The 24002-nt window shown below is 36.6% G+C and overlaps 1 protein-coding gene across 18 annotated transcripts in view; it reads left to right on the top strand.

The window, feature by feature from the left end:
• The window catches only part of NRG3 (neuregulin 3), a 1122850-nt gene that overhangs the window by 998713 nt on the left and 100135 nt on the right, over positions 1–24002 (top strand). For 11 of the 18 annotated variants that reach the window (XM_045361989.3, XM_005565276.5, XM_045361988.3 and 8 more), the window contains one exon: positions 23–49. In XM_045361989.3, the coding sequence (XP_045217924.2) occupies positions 23–49 (27 nt within the window). The remainder of the gene's footprint in view (positions 1–22; positions 50–24002) is intronic. The other 7 variants (XM_045361990.3, XM_045361994.3, XM_074001660.1 and 4 more) reach the window with 1 other exon arrangement.

The raw sequence follows: 24002 nt of genomic DNA, 5'->3' as shown, positions 1-24002 counted from the left end.
TTCCATGCTGACTTTGGTGTAGCAGACCACTTGGGGATTGAATTCATGGGTAAGACTAAACAATTTGCTCGTTTAATATCCTGGAAATGCTAAGCTGTATAATGTACATAGTGCTTTCCTCCTCCATCTGATTATAATTGAAATGTCTCATTATCAGACGCTATTAGTAGGAAAAAAAATACTCTTGTCGAGTTTTCACTAAGTAATGGCTCAAAATGAAATAATTAACTACTTATTGGAAAGGCAATTTAATGTTAAATGCAGTGTCTGGAATAATACAGAAGTTGTATTTGGCTCCTGGCTTTGATTATTTCCTCTAATTATCAATTTTTATATCTGTAAAATCGGGATAATAAGAGGTTCTATTTTTCTGCACATATAAATTGCTTAGCATAATGTCTGCAACATGGCAAACACTCAATAAAGGATAAAAAACAATGATTTTTATATGTCAATTTTTAATTTTTTTTCTAAATCCCCTTCCTTTTGTGAGATGATTCCTTTGGATACATTTTGGTGTCAATTTTAATTTGGAGTGTGGGCTATTAAATATTTTTATTCACAAAATTAAAATGTTTCCTTTAAAGTATTTGCAGTGAATGGTGCAGGTTTTAAAGCATTATAAGGCCTTCCATGGGCATTATTTTTATAGTCAAAGACAATTGCATTCAAAATTAGACCTAATTCTCATTTTGAGTCTATGGTTGTACATTAAATGAAGAAAGAACGTTTCATAAGGTTCAATATGCATCGTAGTGTATGGATGGAAAGACACTCAGGATTTAGATTTAGGGAAACTGAGAAGATCTAAATTTGAATCAAAGTTCATCGGCTTCCTTGGATTCTGTTAAATTCAGATTTTTTCTCTTATATGATGTAGATATGAATACTTGCTTTATACATGAATGTTTATGGTGATAATAATTATATACTTACTTGTATTAATTTATCCATTCACCCATTCATTCAGCAAATACTTATAAAAGTGTTGATTTGGGATGATTTTGACATATTTGAGAGATAGATGTTAAGTTGGTGGTTGTATTGTTGGAAGTAATGAGAGTTAATTAGAAATTTGTGAGACATCTTTATGCTGGAATTGGCATTCGCAGTTGTATGGTATTACAAATTATTGCTCCATTCTCTGGTTATTACACCATAGAAAAGGCAGACAGCTCAATTCCTACAGGCTTGTGGCTTTGTTGGATAGATGTGATGAAAACTCAGAAAACCAATGAAATTTAGGATGTTATTCAAATGAAGCACAATGGAATGTGAGATAGTTGTGGAAGGAAGTGAAAGAAGGATGATCGTCTCAATGAAATCAATTAATAGTCATCATGAGAGCACTTGAACAAGCTGGTGTGATGGAGAGATTATAGTCATATGGCAGATTGGTTGATTTTGATTTTGAAGATGGAAGAGTTACAGGAGATGACAATATTCAAAGCATTCCTATGAGTGTAAATAACCAAACTGAGGTTGAGGGGGGAATAATTTGATACTAGAGGTCAAGGACCTGAGAGGACATAGTTTCGGATAAGTTGTCTAATGGATATTCCAGTTACTCATGATAATGCTGGGGTTGGGATAGAGAGGAAAAAAATGTTTTATGCCAAAGTTTCCCATTAATAAGATAAACTATACTGGAATTTAGTAGATGACAAGGAAGAGTATAGTTAAGGGTAATGCCAGCTACATCAAAAAATAGAGCCCACGTTATTATAATGGCTCAAAGACAGTAGCAGTTTCCTGATACTACTTTTTCTTGTCCAAGGTAGATGTATTTCCTGTTTAAGGTAGCAAATGACTAGCTTTATCCAAGTAGTGAATTTGAGATCCAGGCTTCTTCCATCTTATGGTTTCATTATTATACAGGTTTCTTTGTTATCTGCATCTAGCAAGCAGATTGGGAAACAGAACAGAGCCAATGCATACCCAATTCTTAAAAGACTGATCTACAAGAACTCATATCACTTTTTGATTAATATTCTATTAGCTAGAGCTAAATCACATGACCTCATTTTACTGTAAAACAGTCTGGGAAATGGAGCCCTGAGAGAACAGAGGAAATGCATTTTTAGAAATCTCTGCCACTGTGTGAATGGCATAAACATTGAAGGAACAGGATTTTTTCATAATAGACAAGAGAAAATGTACATTAGAAGCCAGGAGGACAGATTCCCAATGGTGAAAGTGAGAAAATAAAAACAGCTCTTGAGACAGGTAGAGGAAAATGAGACTTTTCAGGAAAGATTCAGGTTATAGTTAAAATAGGAGAAAAAAAGCCGGGCGCGGTGGCTCAAGCTTGTAATCCCAGCACTTTGGGAGGCCGAGACGGGCGGATCACGAGGTCAGGAGATCTAGACCATCCTGGCTAACACGGTGAAACCCCGTCTCTACTTAAAATAGAAAAAAATTAGCCGGGCGAGGTGGCGGCGCCTGTAGTCCCAGCTACTCGGGAGGCTGAGGCAGGAGAATGGCGCGAACCCGGGAGCCGGAGCTTGCAGTGAGCGGAGATCGCGCCACTGTACTCCAGCCTGGGCGACAGAGCGAGACTCCGTCTCAAAAAAAAAAAAAAAAAAAAAAAATAGGAGAAAAAAAAGAAAGAGTCAAAGAAGAGATTGAGAATGCAGAGTGTGTGTTGCTGGATGTGGATGAGCAATTTCACTGAGCCAAATGCAGTGTTTAACTGGTGGAAGAGGAGTAGATAGCTGAGTCATGGACCACAAATTATGGAAAATTATGGGCATATTTTTTCAGTAAGGATATGTTGTTGAGAAGGGCACACAATTTGTACCCTCCTCATTCGCTAATGATGGCAGGGATTCATAGCATGGAGGTGTGAGCATCAGTAATCATTTTGAATAAAATGGGCCCTGGGCCTCTTATCCAAGAGAAATTTGCCCCACTAGTCCGTGGTGATTGCAGGCTCAGTGAGGCTTTATAAGTTGTTCAGCAGAATGCCCTCAAATGCAGGAAACACTGCGTGGTTGGTGGTGGGACTGGGGTAGCTCCAGATTCCCAGTGTAGCCATGGCTGTAGCAAACTAAAATTGCCATGCAAATGTTAATTAGTGTTGAAAGAAATTGACCAGTCTCCATGCTGTTAGGCTTCCTATTGTGTCTGAGGACTGCCAGTGGCACTGGTAATTTATAGAGTTACAATTTACTGTAGATGCAATCTATATATTAAGAGTTCTGTTTTAGAACTTATTTAAAGAAATGTAGCTACTGACACAGAAAAAAATAGTAGATTGTTGTGTACTTCATCTACATGAACCACAAGACTAAGGTAATAGTGAGTTTTGCAAAAGATAGATTTGAATCATAGCTATAAGACCCTATGGGGAATGAATTCTCAGTGGGTGACTATTTGACTCCAGCGGTAGAGATTTTTTCGGAGGGAAGGGGTTGGGGAACAACTCAGGGCTCAAGGGAGTGGCCAGTATGCATATAGATAATGGCAGCTAACAAAGGATTGTTTGCAATAGTTAATAGCTTTATAAATTTAGCGAATATACTGTTTTCACTGACCTCAATAATTCACCCCCACAGATTGTTCTAATTGAATATGTAAAATTTTGTTTGTTGCTTTGAAAACAATATTCTCAGATTTAACTTTTTTATTTTTATTTTTTGAGATGGAGTCTCACTCTATTGCCCAGGCTGGAGTGCAGTGGCACAATCTTGGCTCATTGCAACCTCCGCCTCCCGGGTTCAAGAGATTCTCCTGCCTCAGCCTCCCACGTAGCTGGGATTACAGGCGCCTGACACCACGCTCAACTAATTTTTGTAGTTTTAGTAGAAACAGGTTTCACCATGTTGGCCAGACTGTTCTCTAACTCCTGACCTCAAGTCATCTGCCCTCCTCAGTCTCCCAAAGTGCTGGGATTACAGGCATGAGCCACAATGCCAGAGTAGATTTAATTTATGATTATAGAATCCATATGGATAAAATTCCTTCCATTGAAAGTGCCATCATCCCAAGGAATATGGCATCTCTAAGTATAAATTCAGCTGGAAGCAGAAATGTAGGCATAATCTATATGTAAGTTTAATAATGTCAGTTTATTGTTGTGCCACCAATTAATCAATGCTAGTTCTATTTGTGTGTGTGTGTCAATTTCTTTAATAGACTTGATGTTCACAGTTTTAAGTTCATAGCAAAATTGAGAGCAAATAGCAGAGATTTCTTATGTATCCTCTGTCTTCAAACATGCACAGCTACCTCCATAATCAAGATCTCCCACAATAGGGTACATTTGTTACAACTGACAAACCTAAAGCTACATTGACTCATCATTAGCATTCAAAGTCCACAGTTTACATTATGGTTCATTCTTGATGCTATACTTTTTATAGATTCAGACAAATGTATAATGATATGTATCCATTGTTATATTATCATACAGAGTAGGTTTACTGCCCTAAAAATCATTTGTGTTCTTTCTAGTCGACCTTCCCTTTCCCCAACCACTGGTATTTTTTATTTTTATTTTTTAAATTTTTTATTTATTTTTATTTTTTATTTTATTTTATTTTATTTTATTTTATTTTATTTTATTTTATTTTATTTTATTTTTGAGACGGAGTTTTGCTCTGTCCTCCAGGCTGGAGAGCAATGGCTCTATCTAGGCTGACTGCAAGCGACGCTGGGGTTCACGCCATTCTCCTGCCTCAGCCTCCCGAGTAGCTGGTACTACAGGCGCCCGCCACCACGCCCGGCTAATTTTTTGTATTTTTAGTAAAGACAGGGTCTCACCATGTTAGCCAGGATGGTCTTGATCTCCTGACCTCGTGATCCACCCGCCTCGGCCTCCCAAAAGTGCTGGGATTACAGATGTGAGCCACCGCGCCCAGCCCCGCTGGTCTTTTTACTATTGTCATAGTTTTAACTTTTCTAGACTGTCATATATTTGGAATAATACCTTTTGTACTGGCTTATTTCACTTAGTAATTTTCTCATGTGTTTTCATTGCTTGATAGCCCATTTCTTTCTAAAGCTGGATAATATTACATTGTCACGTTTTGAAGGACATCTTAGTCATTTCCAACTTTTGACAATTATGGATATAATTGTTGTAAGCATCTTTGTGCAGGCTTTTGTATAGAAATACATTTTCAACTTGTTGGTGTAAACACCAAAAAGCATGGTTGATGGGTCATATGGGAAGGGTATGTTTAGTTTTCTTAGAAACTGCCAAACTGTATTCCAAAGTGGCTCTCCCATTTTGTATTCCCATCAACAATGAATGAGAGTTCCTGTTGCTCCACATGGTCTCCATCATTTGGTGCTGACAGTGTTCTGGATTTGCGCCGTTTCAATAGGTGTGTAATAGTAACTCACTGTTTCAGTTTGGACTTCACTAATGACATTTAGTGTGGAGCAATTTTTCATATGCTTATTTGCCATCTGCATATTTTCTTTAGGGAGGTGTCTGCCAAGGTCTTTGGCCCATTTTTTAATCAGTTGGGTTTCTTATTGTTAAGAATTCTTTGTATATTTTGAAAAATGATCTTTTATCAGATATGTCTTTTGCAAATATTTTCTGTCATTCTGTGGCTTTTCCCTTTATTCTCTTGACAATATGCTTTGCAAAGCAGAATTTTTCAATTTTAATAAAGTCCAGATTATAAAATCTTCCTTTCATGTATTGTGCCTTTAATACTGTATCCAAAAAGTAATTGCCAAATCTAGTTTATCTAGATACTCTCATATGTGATCTTCTAGGAGTGTTATAGTTTTGCATTTTACATTTAGGTCTGTGGTTTATTTTGAGATAATTTTTTGTGAAGAGTGTAAGGTCTGTGTCTAGGTTCATGTTTTATTGGATGTGGATGTCAAGTTCTTCTAGCACTATTTGTTGAAAAGTTTATCTTTTCTCCATTGTATTGTCTTTTCTCCTTTGTCAAAGATCAGCTGACTATATTAATGTGTGTCTATTCTGGGTTCTCTATTCTGTTCCATTAAACTATTTGTCTTTTTTTTTGCCAGTACCATATTGTTTTGATTACTATAGCTTCATAGTAAGTATTGAAGTAAAGTGGGGTCAGTCTTTCAACTTTGTCTTTTAATGTTGTGTTGAGTTTTCTGGATCTACTGCCTCTCCCTATAAATTTTAGAATCAATTTATCAAGATATGCAATATAACTTCCTAGGATTTTTATTGGAATTGCATTAAATCAATAAATGAAGTTGAAAAGAGCTGACATCTTGGCAATATTGAGTATTCCTATTCATGAACATGGAATATCTCTTCACTTAGATTTTATTTTTTAAGTCTTTCATTAGCGTTTTATTGTTTTATTTGTATACTTCTTTTATTTTGCTAGACTTATTCCTAGATATTTCATTTTGGGGGATGCTAATGTAAATGCTATTGTGTTTTTAATTTCGTATCGTATTTATTTATTACTTGTATGTAGGAAGATTATTGACTTTATATGTTAACCTTGTATCCTGTTACAGTGATATGATCATTTATTTCTTATAGGAATATTTTTAATTTTTAAATTTTTTTTACCTAAGCAATCAGGTCATCTGCAAAGACAGTATTACTTCTTCCCTTTCCAATCTGTGTACTTTTTGTTTCCTTTTCTTATCTTATTTAATTCACTACAACTTCCAGTATGATGTTGAAAAAGAACAATGAAAGGGGGCAACTTTGCCTTGTTCATAATCTTAATGAGAAAGCTACAAGTTTCTTATCATTATTTTGTAGATATTCTTTGTCAAGTTGAAAAAGTCCACCTCTATATCTAGTTAACTGAGAGTTTTTACCTTAAATGGGTGTTGGATTTTGTCAAACGCTTTCTTTAAATCTGTTGATATGATCATGTGATGTTTTTTAGTCTCTTGATGTGATGGATTACATTAATTGATTTTTAATATTGACCCAACTTTGCATACCTGAGATAAATGGATAAATGTCACTTGCTTGTGTTGTCCAGTTGTTCTATTTTAATTAGACACATAACACATTTTTTCTCTTATTTTTGTTATTCTTGCTTTGAGCAATATGAATTTCATTTATTCTTCAGGAACACAGGGTCACAGGGAGGTGATGATCTGAAGCACACATCTCTTCTTCCCAAATCTTTATACTCTCAATGACCAGCTCTATTTGTGAGCTTACTGATCAGTCTCAAAACCACAATACTTCATACAGTTTAACAAATTCCTATTTTATAGCAGGAAACTCCAAGTCATATGCTGCAAGAATCCTATATTTAATTGACACACATTTGTCACATTTACTGTATGCCAGATGTATAAGATATTGGATATGCAGATATATAATTCATATCCCTAGATGTCCAAAACTTCTAAAACTAAAAAGAGAAAGCTACACGTAAGTGAGGTGTTATAATAAGTGCACTAAAAAGGTTTAGTCAAGACACGATATTAAACAAAAAAAAAAAGAAACCAATTGAATGGACTTGGAAAGTTCAGAAACAGCTTTCCAGGAGAGGAGACACTTAAGCTGAGTATCAGCCAAAGTGGATAAGCTATACTGAGAAATGCCATAGTGCAGATCTATACTGGCTCCATATTGCTCCCAAATTAAAGTGAGACTTGCTATTTCAGTCTTTCTTCCTGTATCTATCAGCTTCTGAGACTCACCACTTTAGGACTGGAAAGAGGATATCAACTCCAGGAAAAACAAGTAACCAAAAAGGTTTTTGAGTTGATCTATTAATTTTAAGGAGTGATTATCCTATTGAGGAAGCCATGCCAAACCTAATGTCTGTAAAACTGTCAACATTCAACAGGATTTTTCATTTATATTCATGAGTTTTTCTTAATGATGCTCCTGGGATTGGTACCATGGAAATTTCAACAGCAAATACTGATCTGGAATACGATGTCACTTAAAAAGTGAAGTTCTCTGACATAATTAGAGCAGAAATTTGGAAATGCACACAGAAGCAGAATTGTGTTTGTGAAGTTTTTGAAATAAAGAGAGTTGATAGAAAATCAGTAACCAGAAATATATATCTTAAATTCATGTCTTAACCTCATTCATTCATGCATGCATGAGGGAAAATAGAGATTTTTACAGTCAGATGTTCGAAATTTCCTTAACAGTTTGAATAGATCAAGAGACAGAATTGACAGACTTCCTCATAAGCTCAAATATTCATTGAGTGATGTGAGAAACAACCAAGCATTTAGTTTAGGCAGCTGGCCAAAGGGCATGTTAGACAGGCCATTTTGGAAGGTGCAGTAATCACGAAGGATTTCTTATCTAACAAATATCTAGCTACTCTGTGAGATGCCCAATCATGAAACATATCTCCTTATGCCCTTTTGAGCTATTTGTTAAGTAGTTATTTTTCTAACAATGCCTTGATGCATTCGATGTTCCAGGCATCAAAGATGTTTATATGAAAGCAGGTGCAATGACATTTGAAAATGTATTAGCAAGGGACAAGGAGAGTTGAAGATTATGTGGAAGATCTTTCATGCAAATTTCCTTCATTCTCATCTGTTAAACAAAATGACTGCTGTCAGTTAAATGTTTTGTTGATGATTTGACATTGTTTTTAGGATAGCATAATGTATTTATGGAAAGTATTGTTTGAGCAAATTCTGGTGTAATTTTTTTTAATCAAAAGATGTATAGAACAGAGAAAAATAAGATTCTTAATTAAAATCATAAAATGTTATTCTAAGATAATCTTTGTATTTTTTAAGTTAAAAAAGAAAGAAACAGTGTTTTCCATATGGAAGGCATAGAAATGTGTTATACTCAAAGTCTGTGATATAAAATATATTTATAGGTTTAGAATTGATAGAATATTACTTCAAACTTGATCATACATTGGGTATTCTTTCATCCCCTTGTGTAAAGAAAATAGGCTTTAGTGCATTTTAGTGAGCACTGGGGATAATATCCTAAGAAGTGACCAGTTTATGATCCTGTTTAGATGATAGGAAGTGGTTTTTTTTTTTTTTTTTTTCTTAGAGCTACCCTGCATATTGTAAATGAATTGGTGTTTTCCCTTTAAATCTAACAGGCTCATATGTCAATCAAATGAATTCATATTTCTGTTCTAGTTTGTGAATTGGCATTAGAGATAGAACTGAGGATTCTTTTTTCCTAAGTTGAAGTCTCTGAAGTAGACTTATTTGTTAAAATAAAAAGTGTTTTCATTCATTTGAATATATTATATTTGTGTATAGAATAAAATGGTAATTTATGGATATATATGCATAGATGTGTGTTTGTGGAGGAGTGCCATTAAAAGAGTTTAGTTTTGCTAGTGTGCCCTTTGCCATGTTAAACTATATGAGAAATCAGATATAGTGGAAAAACAAAAGTTACATGATTCTTTAAGCTCTCAAAATAAGTGCAGGAAGTAGTAACTATTTATATCTTTATCTTATAAATGACAAAACCTGACTACTAATTAGCTGAAATATCTTTCTAAAGAGCAGGAAAGTAGCAGATAGGAGTTGAATTCTTTCTTTCTTTCTCCAGAGCTCTTGAATTATTTAGGTGACTAACGGAGGGGCAAGCGGGCTCCATGGTTCCTCAAAAAGGTTATACTCTGGCAATGTTTCAAATGGCAAAGCAGTTCTGTGACTAGTCCTTAGTTTTTTGAAGGTGATGTTCTCTGAATCTCTTCATGTCATAAGGATCTTGGCTAGTAACTCACAATTATCCAAGCTACAAGCAAATGAAATATGAACCAGATCTTGTTTATAGCTGTATATTCAGAATTATAACTGCCAACAGTATAAAAAGGACCACTTAGCTGGTCATTGTGTTCTCTCATATGGGATAATCTACAGAAGTTATATTGTATTGAAGGTTTTGTGTTGAGTACAGACTGTGTTGAGTGAAGTCAGTTGGGTGGTTCTACTGTATATGCCATTGGGGTATAAAGACCTTACTCATCTATCTCCTCTGATAGAAAACATTTGCCAAATGAAATAGTGATTTGAACCATCTCTCCACTGATTCCTAAAGATTCTGTTGAAGAAATATTTAATACTTACATAATATTGTTTTCTCACTTATTTTATTTTAAGGAATATGACCACTCTCTATTTTTTATTTTTCAAGGCAGGGTCTTGCTCTGTCACCCAGGCTGGAGTGGAGTGGTGTAATCGTGGCTCATTGCAGTCTTGACCTCCCAGGCTCAAGTCTTCCTCCCATTTTATCCTCCTGTGTAGCTGGGACCAGAGGCATGTGTCACCATGTGTGGCTAATTTTTTTTTTTTTTTTTTTTTTGGTAGAGATGGGGCTTCTCTATGTTGCCAAGGCTGGTATCAAACTCCTGGGCTCAAGAGATTCTCCTGCTTTGGTCTCTCAAAGTGGTAGGATTATAGGCGTGAGCCAGCGTGCCCGGCCCACTCTCTCCCTTTACACTTTGATTTTTTGTTTGTTTATTTTAACATAGACCTCAGTACGTGCACTGTTAATCACAAGCCCTCCAAGTATTTTGTTTTAACAAAGTTATCTTTATTTGACATGGATGTTCCAAAGACTACCAAGCCATACATGTAAGGATAATATTTTGGCTTAATTATTAAGAGTAGTCATTAGCCCGTATTGGTACCTCCTACTGGGAGAAGTAAAAGTGTTTACACAAAGTCATGACAACTAAGTCAAATAAATTCAATTCTGAGATAATTTTCAGGTAAGATTAATAGTGTTCAGTGATCTTTGAAAATGATACAACCAAAAGATGTATTGAAGAAGTATGCAGGTCTATTAATCATGATTTCTACAAAGAACATGAGTATTTTTGTGAAGACGTTTTTGGACAAGATTTTAACATCAGCTAATCAAATTTGATTGGTAGACACCGAGGAAAGTATTAAACTATTGGAAAAAGCAGTGCTGTTCACTGAGGGATAACATAAGACCAATACATCTTTGCTAGATTAATAGTATGATATCTTCCGTAAAGTTGTTAAATAACTAGATCGGAAGTTTCTATGTAGGTGTGAATATATGGATGTTAGCAAAATCTTGGGCAGACTTTCATGAATTTCTTATGTAATATGGTGAAACATTAATTATGTAATAATTATATCGTGATAGGTAGATTTGGGGCAATGAATTCTAGCTGAAAGATCAAGACCAGCCATGAGCAGAGCTTCTAGTTTCTTCTAGGGAAACATTTTTATGAACTGAAATAAGGGCATAGCTTGAACATTTACCAAATTATTGAACTTCTTGTAAAAAGTGAATGCTTCTTTGTCAGAGAGCAAGTCTAACAAAAAGGATTGGACATTGGACTTATCAAATCAGACTCAGAATAATCTGATCTTTTAATCAGTATCTAGTTGATTACTTACATATGCCAAATATCTCAACTGCACGTGAGTTGGTAGTAGGTTCTGAAAATGTGAAATGTGTTAAAGTAAAGGGAAATAACGAGCAACAATATGTTCAGATTGTCATTAAAAAGTAATTCTCAGAGAGAGTCGGGCATGGTGGCTCACACCTGTAATCCCAGAAGTTGGGAGGGCAAGGCGGGTGGATCGCTTGAGGTCATGAGTTCAAGACCACCCTGACCAACATGGTGAAACCCCATCTCTAGTAAAAACACAAAATTAGGCAGGTGTGGTGGTGCATGCCTGTAGTTCCAGCTACTTGGGATGCTGAGGCAGGAGAATCTCTTGAACCCTGGAGGCAGATTTTGCATCGAGCCAAGATTGTGCCACCGTATTCCAGCCTGGGCAAAAAAATTCAAACTCTGCCAAGAAAAAAAGAAAGAAAGAAAGAAAGAAAGTAATTTTCAGAGTTATCAGAGAGGTTAAAAAATTGTTTTTTTATATCCAGTTCTGCCTTACAATTGCTTCAGGAGCTAGGATAAGTCAGTGGAATAGGAGAGGGAAGAAAGGACAATGATGGAACATCTGCAGATGCAGCAAAGTGAAGATGATACAGGTTCTTTTCAATAAGCAGAGTCTGTCTGCTTTATGAGCTCATGATGGTTCAGTCAGTCAGAATGTGTTGAGTCCCTGTGAGAGCTCAGGCCTTGTACTGGGCCAGCTACAGTAAGTCAAGCGAGACAGACTCTCAAGAAGTTCACAATTCAGTGCATAGGACACACTTTTTTTTTTTTTTTTTGAGGCTGAATTTCTCTCTTGTTGCCCAGGCTGGAGTGCAATGGTGCAATCTTGGCTTACTGCAACCTCTGCCTCCTGAGTTCAAGCAATTCTCCTGCCTCAGCCTCCTGAGTAGCTGGGATTACAGGTGCCTGCCACCAGGCCCGGCTATTTTTTTTATTTTTATTTTTTTTTATTTTTAGTGGAGACAGAGTTTCACCATATTGGCCAGGCTGGTCTTGAACTCCTGATCTCAGGTGATCCACCCGCCTTAGCCTCCCAAAATGCTGGGATTACAGGCATGAGTCACGGCGTCCAGCCACATGGGACAGACTTTTAAACCAATTATTGCAATTCTTGCAAAAAGGACTTAAATTGAAGTTTTGTTTTGTTTTACGAAAGGTCAGATGAAGATGTCCCAGACATATACAGGATGTTAATATATGTTTGACACACATGAACATAAATAGGATTTGAGTTCACATACATGTAGAAAACATTAGGTTCTGTACCTCTACTGCATTTTTTCACAGTCTTAGGTCTATTCTATTCATCTGTGAATCTCAGAGAGAAATCTATTGTAGGCAACCTTTTTTGAACTATTTGTCCAAAGGAGCATATATGCTAGAGCTACGGTTAAGGTAAATCCTGGAGTAAAGGGAGACAGAGGAAGGAGCACCCACATACATGAGAATAGTTCAGGCCATTTTTAAGTGAAAGAATAAAAAATAATGTTTCTACAGTCGGCAGTTGGAGAAAGGAAACATGAGAGAGAGGGAAAAGGAAGAAGGAAATAAGAGATGGAAGAGCACATTTGGGAAATGGCAAGGAGTCCCAGAACTGGATAAACTTGATGTAGTTGGTGAAGGGGCCAGAGCAGATTATGACCATCCTGTCTGCCCTTTGAAATAAGTGTAACCTTATCTTGCTGCAGAAGAAAACCTTCTGAGGTTTCAAGCAGGAAAGTGATGAGATTTTCTTAAACAGCTTACTCTGTCAGTAGCTGTGAGCAGAGTTTGCCTGAAGGCACTGATCACAGAATCCTAGCTAATGGAACGAGCTTGGGATTTTACTTCAAATATGCACCAAATGCTAGCCCTTTAAGCAACCCTGTGGACATTAGAAGGATAAATTTTCATTTAGTCTATGCCAGATTCAGAGAAAGCGGCAAGTGCAGAATGCCTGGGGAGGCAGTGAGATGAGTTGCAAAGTGGACCTTGAACTGGTCTTCGAGGGAAGAGCATTTGATTTTTATGGGCAGAGATGGAAACATCCTAATGAAGATGTCAGCGTAAACAGGATGAGGATGAGGCAATCCGTTTGGAAATATTGGCTCGCATCAACAAAGGGAATCACGTTATAATTTTATTTGGATTACATATAACTTTTTCCTTAAAACATACATAAAAGGATACCATTCCCCTGCATGAAACTTTCTAATGGATTTAGAAAGAAATCTAGGTACTATCAGCTGCCATGCCAAGTCTTCCGTGCTTTGGCTTTGCCTAGCACCCTGACCACTCCTACCACGTTATTATTCTCATTTCTCTACCTACCCCAGGGCCTTTGTCCTGCCTTTCCCTTAGCACTAGCTATTGTACTTATCTGCACATGGTTGATTCCTTCTCATAATAAATAATTCAATTCAATACATTCTGTAAGAGATTTGACTTAGCCTCTCTATTTTATGTACTGCCTATTTTATTCGTATTAGCTTCTTTTGTTTCCTCCATTGCATTTATTAAAGTCTAACTAATTTATGTGTTCACCTTTTTCTCATCAGCTTCTTCACTAGGAAATAAATTCTGTGATAGCAGAACTTGCTGGTTGTGGATGTCCAGCCCAATGCTTAGCATAATTATAAAAGTTCAAGGAATACTTATTGAAATAACACTTGTAAAAATAAATGTAAATGGTATTTTTCTTAACTCTAAAGTTGCTTAAATGCCTAAAACGTATAAGCAAAGCACCCATGAAACGCAAGACCATGCAATTTAGTTCTAGGTTAATTCTCAATCAGAGATCTTCTTTCTTGAGATTTCCTCTGTTTAATCAGTAGCATTAAAAAAATGGTATTAATTTAATGAAGTTTTTTTGTTTTTTGTTTTTTTTTTTTTTGAGATGGAGTCTCCCTCTGTGGCCCAGGCTGGAGTGCAGTGGCGCGATCTCGGCTCACTGCAAGCTCCGCCTCCCGGGTTCACGCCATTCTCCTGCCTCAACGCCTGCGGAGTAGCTGGGACTACAGGCACCCGCCACCACGCCTGGCTAATTTTTTTTGCATTTTTTAGTAGAAATGGGGTTTCACCGTGTTAGCCAGGATGGTCTCGATCTCTTGACCTCGTGATCTGCCCGCCTCGGCCTCCCAAAGTGCTGGGATTACAGGTATGAGCCACTGCGCCCGACCTAAAGAAGACTTTAAATTTGAAGCTTCCAATTCACTTAGTAGTACTGAATGCTAAAGTTGTTAAACATTAATGTTTCCAAGAGAATTGGAACTCAGCTTATGGAAGTCAAGTAAACTTGCTTATCCAGTGAGGTCGCCTCTCTGCACGTTGCATTCACTCTTCTGAGAAGGATTTCATCCCTTTTTTTTTTTTTTTTTTTTTCATGAGAATTGAAGCAGAAGATTATGCTGTATTGAAAGTATATTGAATATGGGCTCCTTTTATTGATGAAGCTTTCAAGCACTCACCAGTTATGAGGCATAGAGGAAAGAGAATGAATGTTCACTATTATATAAGTTATGGGCATGGCCGGTGACTTCACAGGATTTATCATATTTTGTCTTTTGAAGTTACCAAGAATCTTAAATACGTGATGTATGAAATCACTATAACCTGAGTGACCTGACCTTTGGTTTGGAGAAAATTGCTCCCCAAATACTGACGAGCAGCCCACACTGAGGCCTAGCTTCAGCCTTCCCTGCCGGTTCTAGTCCACAGGGGCCTCTCTTCCCCAACCTCCGACAGCATGGAGTCGTGGGAATAGCACTCACCCATCCCATTCACCGCCCTTCTCCGGCTGCCTGAAGTAAAGGATACTTCATTTTAGTATCCTTGGGAATACCGGATTTGGGGAGCTATGTAGTATGTATTCAAGAAAGTTGACCATATTTAGAGTGAGGGTGAGTGAGACTGCCATTCGTGACAAAGACAGACATAGAGATTCAGGACACAGAAAGTTAGTCTTTTTAAAAAGTCTAGTAAGGGAATTTTTTCCCATGATATACGTGAAGAAATAAGGCCGATGAAAGTAAAAGTAATATGCCCAACTGATAAATAGTAAAGATGAATAATAATCCAGATCCAAATGTCTCTAAAGCTTGAACTGTTCCCATAATCCTTCCCTAGCAGCATAATATAAAATGGTGTGTTTTCTCCAAATATGATGATATCCTAGTTTGTGCTGGGCTCCAAGCACACTGGGCCAGGGCCATAACTACATTCAACTAGGGCCTCAGCTATAGAAGGTACATCATGGGTAGGTTGGCCAGATTTAGTAAATAAAAATGCAGGACACCACATAAATTTAAATTTCAAAGATGTAACAAATACTTTTTTAGGCTCGATATGTTTCGTGTATTGCATGAGGTGTGTCTATAAACATCGTATTTGTTGTTTACATGAAGTTCAAATTAACTCATTTTTGAGTATTTTATCTGGCAACCCATGCTGTAGGGCCATGAGCACCATAAGGAGTAGTCCCCCAGTGACCCATTTCTGTCTCACACTCCAGTTCCCAGGAAGGCTGAGTTAGAGTTAATATGAGCAGTGCAGGAAGATAAGCAGAATTAATGAGGAACCTTAGCAAAAGGGATTGAAATAAGAGAGAGCTTTGTGTCCCAAGGGGCAGCTCTGCTTGTTACACGATGAAAATTAGGCACAAAATGCTAAACTGTTCCCAAATTATCTCGGCAGCTATGGTTGTTTAACAAGGCAGACACAACCTGCAAGCTCATTGGTTCTGGGCAGGATGGATCCTGCTGTCAGAGCAATTGATGAACTGTTTTAAAGCCAAGTTCTTATTGTGAGTGAAATAGATTAACACCTCAGATATGGATGCTTCAAAAAGCAAATAGCAGCATGCGAACTTACTTAATGAGTTTTTGAGGAAGAAAGTACCATTTAACTTACCAAAAGATGCAGTTCAAGGCTTTATTAATGAAGTAATAACAGCTGTGTCTTTATCTGCTCACTACCCATTCATTTTCTCATTACATTCAGGCTGCTAACTTCAGTCACAAACATGCTTGTATGAGAATGTAGGGCCTTTTATTCCTACCAGAAGATAATCAAGATGTCTATCTTCTAGAGTTGTACTGTATCACAGTAGTGATTCAATGATTCTACTTTTCTATTGCTGTGAGAAAAAGGCCTGCTATGGGATTCAAGCACTGTATTAAACACACACACACACACACACACACACACACACACTCACACACTCACACGCTGAAGCCAGGTGGACATTTATCAAATTTTGACTTCATCTCCTATATGCTGTGAGACATGGGCTATCTGCCTAGCTATATATCTACGTATTTTTGTATGTGTGTTTGTATCTATCTATATCAATGTCCACCTCTGATGGTTCATTAATATAAAGACTGATGATGTAACACACCACATATGCATGTGTTGACATATAGGCATTCAAACTATGTTCTTCCTTTCTTCGTTTCCTAATGTACTACACTGTGTTTTCCTGTTTTACTGAGTGTGCATGTGTGTCTGGAAACCCTCAAGAACTGGGCTGTGTGCTTTAGGAGTCTTCCTCATTTTTTTTCCCCTGGAACAGTGCCAAATACTACAGAATTTTAGATGCATCTTGCGTCACTACCTGGCTAACCTCATCTCATCTACTCATGCCTTTCTCAACCATTCAGAAGCATGTTCTCTTCTTTTAACATGCCACAATTGTCCATGCCCATCTTTTCTGCATGTAATTTCTATGTGCCATGACACTGAGAGTTACCACCCTTTCCTAGTACATCTTACATGCAGATCTGCATTTTTAGTGTATAAGGCACTTATGTGTTCTACTGTAACTTTGCTAGATTATGGTGTTACCATGGTTTATGTCTCTATCCCCAAAATATTGTGAAAGACACAAAGGACATTATCATCTCATTCCAGTCTCTGCTCGAATTTCAAATCCCACTGTCTAAATCAAATCCAGGTGAAGATGAAGCTCTTCACATGTAGTTCCTTAAGCTTTGGCAACATGAGTAGAGTTCTTCTTGACTGTAGCTGTGTCAACTAGACAATTATCTGTCCCACGTACACCTAACATGCAACGGCAGACAAGCAAACAATGTTATAGACATTCCTGCTCAAAAAGGATGGTGAAGGGAATGGAAGGCACTAAAGAATCACTGGTCCATAGCAAAAATGTCACCAAATAAGGTAAATGTTGTAAGTTCCTTGGTTAGGTCTCAGAAGTGATATCATACTACTTTTGCCATATCTTATTTGTCAGGAGTTAGTAGGTCTAGCTCACATTACAAGAAGATGGGGTCCTTGAGGGCATCTTAGAGATTGTCTACCACATACTTTCCCAGAGCCTTTGGCTAGTTTGTGTAGGACTTCCATATGCTACAAAGGTCTATGTCACACATTCTTTTGTGTTATCTTCTCAATACTGCCTGTTTAAGGTGGGTAACAGTTGCTACCAATGACTAGGACCCCAGGAAAAGCCCATGTTTAAACACCTGACAAACCAATGATTACATTAGCTGCCAGTGGCTACCTCTGTGTGGGTGATTAAGACTATTATTCACCTGTAAAATATTCATACCTCTCTCATAGGAATGTGGTTAGTATAAAACAAAATAATGTATTTGGAAGAAAACAAGCATACCCTTTCTCTAAAAACATTTACTTTTATAAGTTTATGATGCTCTCAATGTGTAGAAGACCTTGTTTCAAATGTAGTTACATAATACGTTGATGTATGCGGAATATGCTGTATAAGAAGGCATGCCTTTTTTTTCTTGGAAAGTTATATTGTTATAAAAAGTCATATTTTTGTTATTAAAATCAAACACTATGTATTTACAGGTCTTTTTTTGCAGCAGTTGCCCAATCAAGCTCTTATTTCTGTGAATAAATGATATATTATGACTAATTATACATTTAGTAGAAGCCTCAGAGATCAGCAAGTTGAACCTGTCCCTTTTAGCTGATCAGTCTGTATATAGAGTTGAAATCTGTCTGCCTGTATAGCACAGGATCATAAAGTCATAGATTCTTGGAATTTAATCTTTGCTTTCTTAATTACTAGAATTTGGGTACATTAATTTTCCTGAGTCTCAGCACTCTTATCTGTAAGACAGGGCTAATAATAGTGCAGTGTATATTCTAAAAACTCTTGGAATTGTTGAAAAGAGTTTCCCAAGTCAACTTATATTTGTTCTCTAATCTGCTCCTTCACCTCATAGTCTGTCTAGTACTTCAACATAATTATCCTGGCTTCTCTCTAAGTCTTATCTCCTTAGTCATACTTATATTATTTTCAACTCTTTCTTTTCCTGTGCACTATTTTCAGAAAAGCTGTGGTTTGTCATTAACTTTTCAGAAGTTAAAACCCATGTCCCGTGGTATTTTGAACCTTAGTTGAGAGAATGTATGTCATACTTCCAGAGTAGCTCATATGCAGTAAATGATCCAAAGTATCCTGATTCATCTTTTCTATCATTTTTTTTCACACCAGAGTTGTGTCTCTATCCAGGAGATAGCTTTGTAAATATTTCACTATAGTTTCTTTTTCCCCTTCTCCAGCCACACTTTACAGAGTGGAGATGATATCATGCAATTCTGTCTATTTGAAATGTATTTATATTAAGTTTTCTTGGTATGGTAATATTGCTTATATTTATCTTGTAATTTGTTTTGGCTTTATAGTTGTATAAGAGATATAAGCATAATGGGTCTACACCTTGTTTTACCTGTCTACCATTAAAAATTTCCCTTGAAAAAAGAAAGATGCTTGTCTTATATAACCGCAGTTGTTTTATATAGCCTTTAGTCAACAAAAATATCACTCTTAGTGGACTAGTCTAGAACTGCCTTTTAGCAACTTCTACTTATATATTATATTTACGATGATTTACTTGAGATATAACACTTTACATATTGTTCTAACTTTTGTCACCTTTGTTTTTTCTGTCCCACAGATAAAAAATACAGATATTTTTGCATATTGAGGAAATAAGATTTAAAAATTTGACATTCTTTCAGCCAAAAGAAATTTGGAAAATATTTTTCACCTTTCTGTTTTCCCTGATTAATGTTTAAATTCTCATCAAAACTAAAGTAACTTCTAAAATGCCATTGTAGGTAGGATCTAGCAGTTTGGCAATGCCCACAGTTATGACAAACACAGAAAACTTATATTGCTGTAAAATGGATACTAAACTATTAAAACAATGTGACGTTATCCCCTGTCCTTCTTTAACCAGTAGCATAGTTGTGCTTTCTACTTCTAACTGATGTTTATTTTTCCAACATATATTTACCAAGTTTCACCTAGAATTGTAGAACCAAGTGGTTCTTACTCTTCATACTGCAAAGACCTGAATGATGTTTGATAACAGAAAAATATATGTTGCACTAAGGATTAGTGTTGTTGCTATTGCCACTAGTCTGACCAATGAAAAGATAGTAATGTGCACATTAAAGTTCTTTTCTCTCATATATACAAAAAATATTGATTCTATCTGATAACAGCTGGAACTTTTCCAGTCATTCTGTCCTTCAGATATACACACTGACAAGTGAGGACATACTGAGATAGGCGTGGATGTCCCTTATTTATTGTTTGCTGTAGAAATGGGATCAAAATCTCAGAACTACAGTTCCAGATTTCAAAACCTTCTTTTTTTAGCTTGATGTTATAATAAGAAAATATCTTCAATTTGGTAAAGTCAATCTTCTATCCAAGAAGAATAATCTTCTGCCCATAACTATAACTTTTCTAAATACTCTTTCTTTTTTGGAAAATGTGTAGCTATGTATATATTTCACTACTGAGAACACAATGAGTTTTCTAACACAATTGTGACACTAGAAGGCAAAAGCATGATGCCTCTGTAGCTGAAACATGAGCATTAAAGAAACTGTCTTTGGGAAAGCTGGAGTTTTCTCTGAAGACTACAGTGTACCTGCTGGGTCACAGTGATTCCACGGTCCAGGGAGATTGCTTTATTACACCCGACATCTTAGGAGGCTGACATTTCTGTCAAGTTGCCATTGTTGAAACAGCAATAGGATATGAATACTATTATTTATTAACTATAATAAATTGTAATTTCTGCCAGTTTATAAAGCTACTTGAGTTTGTAAAGCTTCTGCTTATGTAAAAGTGAGACTGAAGTAATTAAGACCAAATGTAAATTGTGTCATATGCCAATACAGATCTTCAAAAAATATATATATAAACTATACATCGTAAGTCAATTGCAATGTAATCACTAAGGCTTTCAGGGTTTTAGGTATTGAAGAATTGTAGGGCATCTTTGGGGGAAAGTTTACCAGATATCTGGAAATGAATCCCCTTTTGAAACTTTGAAAATGGTTAAGATCTGGTTCAGTCTGAGATTCTGTCCCATATACATGGTAACTCAGGTTCTCTTACAGGAAGAGGAATGTGTATTTGACAATTCTGAGCCTTTTTATAAAGTTTCAGATTGGATCAATACCTTTTGCAGCTTTTTTTGACTAAATGAAAACTACTTCAAATGCATTATTTTACCTATCCAACTGACTTAGTGAATTAATGGAATAATACGACCAATACACTTGGGCTTTGGGGCTTAGTATTGTCAGTGCTATTGATTTGTTCAGAATATTTCCATGAATAGTTTATGGGATCATAGCACATTGTGGCTGAACGGACCTTTGGAGACCTTTCAGTCTGTAATCCAGATCTGCATACTTATTGTGAATTGAGGCTGAGAGATGCTACGAGATGTGCCTACATTTTCTCAAGTAAAGACAAAGTTAGGTTTCAACAGCACGCATTTCTTGGCTATCTGCTACTAGATGTAGCTTATAATTTCACCATTACTGCTTTTGTCTTTAAATGACAACCAGTTCAGTTCCTCAATTCTTATAGCCCAATGTATTTACACCTAGATAGAAAGATAGACAGTTGTAGTCATTCTTCAATGAGGATTTCATACAATTAGCTTTGAGACTTGATGACACCCTTGTAAAATCGTTCTAATTAGCAAAGATGCAATATCACAGAAGCAGTTCTTACCCTTCAGAAATGTCTCGGGAAATGTCTCATGCAGTCATTATTTTGATCTGGCTAAAGATGCAGTGTAGCCAGAGTGGCTAGGTTCTACTCCCGGACGCTGTCATGGTGTTATTTTCAAAGGGTGTCTGTAAGCTCCTACTACTGTGCTGCATTCATCTGTGTGTCCCTCATGCCCAGCTCAGAGATTAGGATAGAGCAGGCTCTTAAATGTTGCCGGACAATTGGATTTTCATAAGTCACTTTTAATGATTTTATATATGCAAGCATCAGCTCCGATTACACTGGAAGTGTTATTCTACTCTTACCTAGATGACATTTAAACTCCCTTCACATTGAAAGACAAAATTAACTAAACAAAAAATATGGTTGAAAGAGTTTATGGCAAATAGAATTTGGCTGTGAATTATGTTTTCCAATCCCTGCTGTATAGAGCAAATTGTTAGAATCAGCATTTATAATTGAGCTTCAACTAAACGCTTTGTTTTATAATTTGCTGTAAAGTAATTAGAAAAATGTGCATGAAAGCATGACACGTATAAATCAGAGGTATATTCATCTGAAGTTTTTTGTGCAGTTTATATTTATAGCTCATTCTGTGTAGCCAAATCCACTGTATTGAAACAGACAATTAAAGGAAGGTAAAGGGACTATTTTCCCAGCAACTGCAATGTGAGGCACGATGCCAGGCACCGCACAAGCTCTATCTCCATTAATCTTCTCTAATGTAAATATTGCCACCACTTCACAAATAAAGAAACTGGACTATGTATAAAACTGAGCTTAAGGGAGTCAATAAATATATTATCTGTTGTTGAACATGTGCAAGTCTAATTAAAGTAATTGCTGGTTATATCAAAAAAATTTGTGGTAGAGACAGAAGTTGAACCCAGTGCTGGCTGACACTCTAGTTATTGTGATAAAGGCAATTTGTGTTATTGAGTTACTTTGAATACACATTTTACATTTATTTAAATAACAATTTAATTTATAATAAGTTTACAGATTTTTAAAAATAGAAACATATTATGGCACCGTTGTGTAGCAAACAAGGGCCATTTATAGGAGCTCCCTTTGTGTGCTCTTATTTTCCTTGTCTAAATGGAGCCAGATGACTAGAAATTGTGGAAAAGCATAGACCGGTTCAATAAAATTGAACCTGGAGACAAATCCAATTCTATACTCTAACGCAGCCCTTTTTAAAGTGTGTTCCCTAGTTATATTAAGAGGTGTTTGTACACACGCACTCACATAGCATACAAACATTCAAAATAAATAAATGATTACATATGTGCATGACAGAATTCCATGATCAAATATGTTGAGGGATTCCTGGGTTGAAGAAAATAAGCATTTGTTTTAAAATTATGTAAATGCTCATATCCAATGACCGAAAATGTGCCTTGTGAAACTCCAAGGGAGAAATGGAATTAGTGAAATCCCCAAACCTTTTCACACAAAAATCTCTTTTACAAGAAACGATTGTTAAATCTTGGAATGTAAGTAGATAGCATGACATATCTTGGGAAATGCTTATTCATTTACTTATTAACAAAAGAGTATGAGCAGTTACTATACGCCAATCATTTTATAGGTATTGGGAATGCAGAATGATTAAAACTGACAAAGATTTCTGCCCTTGTGGAGCTAATATTCTAGTAGGGGAGACTAAATATAAACAAGACAAATAAGTAAAATATGTATGACTGATTCTGATGATTCTTAAGAAAGAAAAAATAAAAACAAGCAGATAAAAGGCTGGAGAGTGTCAAGACAAGGAGTTGAATTTTTAAACAGTGAGCCAGGGAGGGGCTCACTGAGAACGTAGTATTTTAGTAGAAATTGAAGTTAAGGAACAAGCTCTGTGGATTTTTAAGGGGAAAAGCTTTCCAGGCAGAGGAAAGTTCAAATTCGAGCGCAAGGCAGCTGTGACTGGAGAGGAATGAGCAAGGGGAGGAGTTATAAGAGATGAGGTCAGAAAGGTTACCAGGACCCAGATCGGGAAGGTCCTTGAAGGTTATAGTAAGGAATTTGGTTATGAGTGAAGTGGGGAGCCCTTGGAGGACTTTGAACACAAGAATGACAAAACTCGGTATTAGAGCTGATTTTTTGAGAAAAGCCAGGTGTGGTTGAGAGGGAGGGTAAAACAGTGAGGTAGAAGGCTACTGTAAGGATCTAGAGGAGACATGACGGCGATCTGAACAAAGATTTCAGCACTGGTGAACTCCAATCGGATTCTGGATCTATACTGAGAGGGAGTTTGCTGGATTTGTTGAAAGAACAGATACCGGGTTTGAGAGACAGCAATCACAGACGAGCCAGGATTTTGACCTCAGTAACTGAAAAGATGTTTTCAACTTCTTAGAATGAGGAAGACCTTGAGAGAAGGAGGTTTGGGGAGGGAAAGTTGAATATAAGGAGCTAATTTTTAGGCATAATAATATCAAGATGCATTTTAGGTATTCAGGTGCAGAGGTTGATTTGGCAGATGGAATACTAAAGTAGGCAGTAAATGTCACTCAATTTACATAGATGGATCACATGGAAATTGCAAAGTTAGAATCATCTAGATTTAAATAGCTAATTCTCATTTACAGAACCTTCAACGTGAACTACAATTCTATACGCTAACTTAGTGCAGCCCTGCTTCCAGAAGAAACAATGAAACAGAA

This window comes from Macaca fascicularis, chromosome 9 (assembly GCF_037993035.2).
Source record: "Macaca fascicularis isolate 582-1 chromosome 9, T2T-MFA8v1.1".
Lineage (NCBI taxonomy): Eukaryota > Metazoa > Chordata > Mammalia > Primates > Cercopithecidae > Macaca > Macaca fascicularis.
The sequence above is the reverse complement of the archived record's forward strand: the minus strand, read 5'-3'. Positions and strand labels throughout refer to the sequence as shown.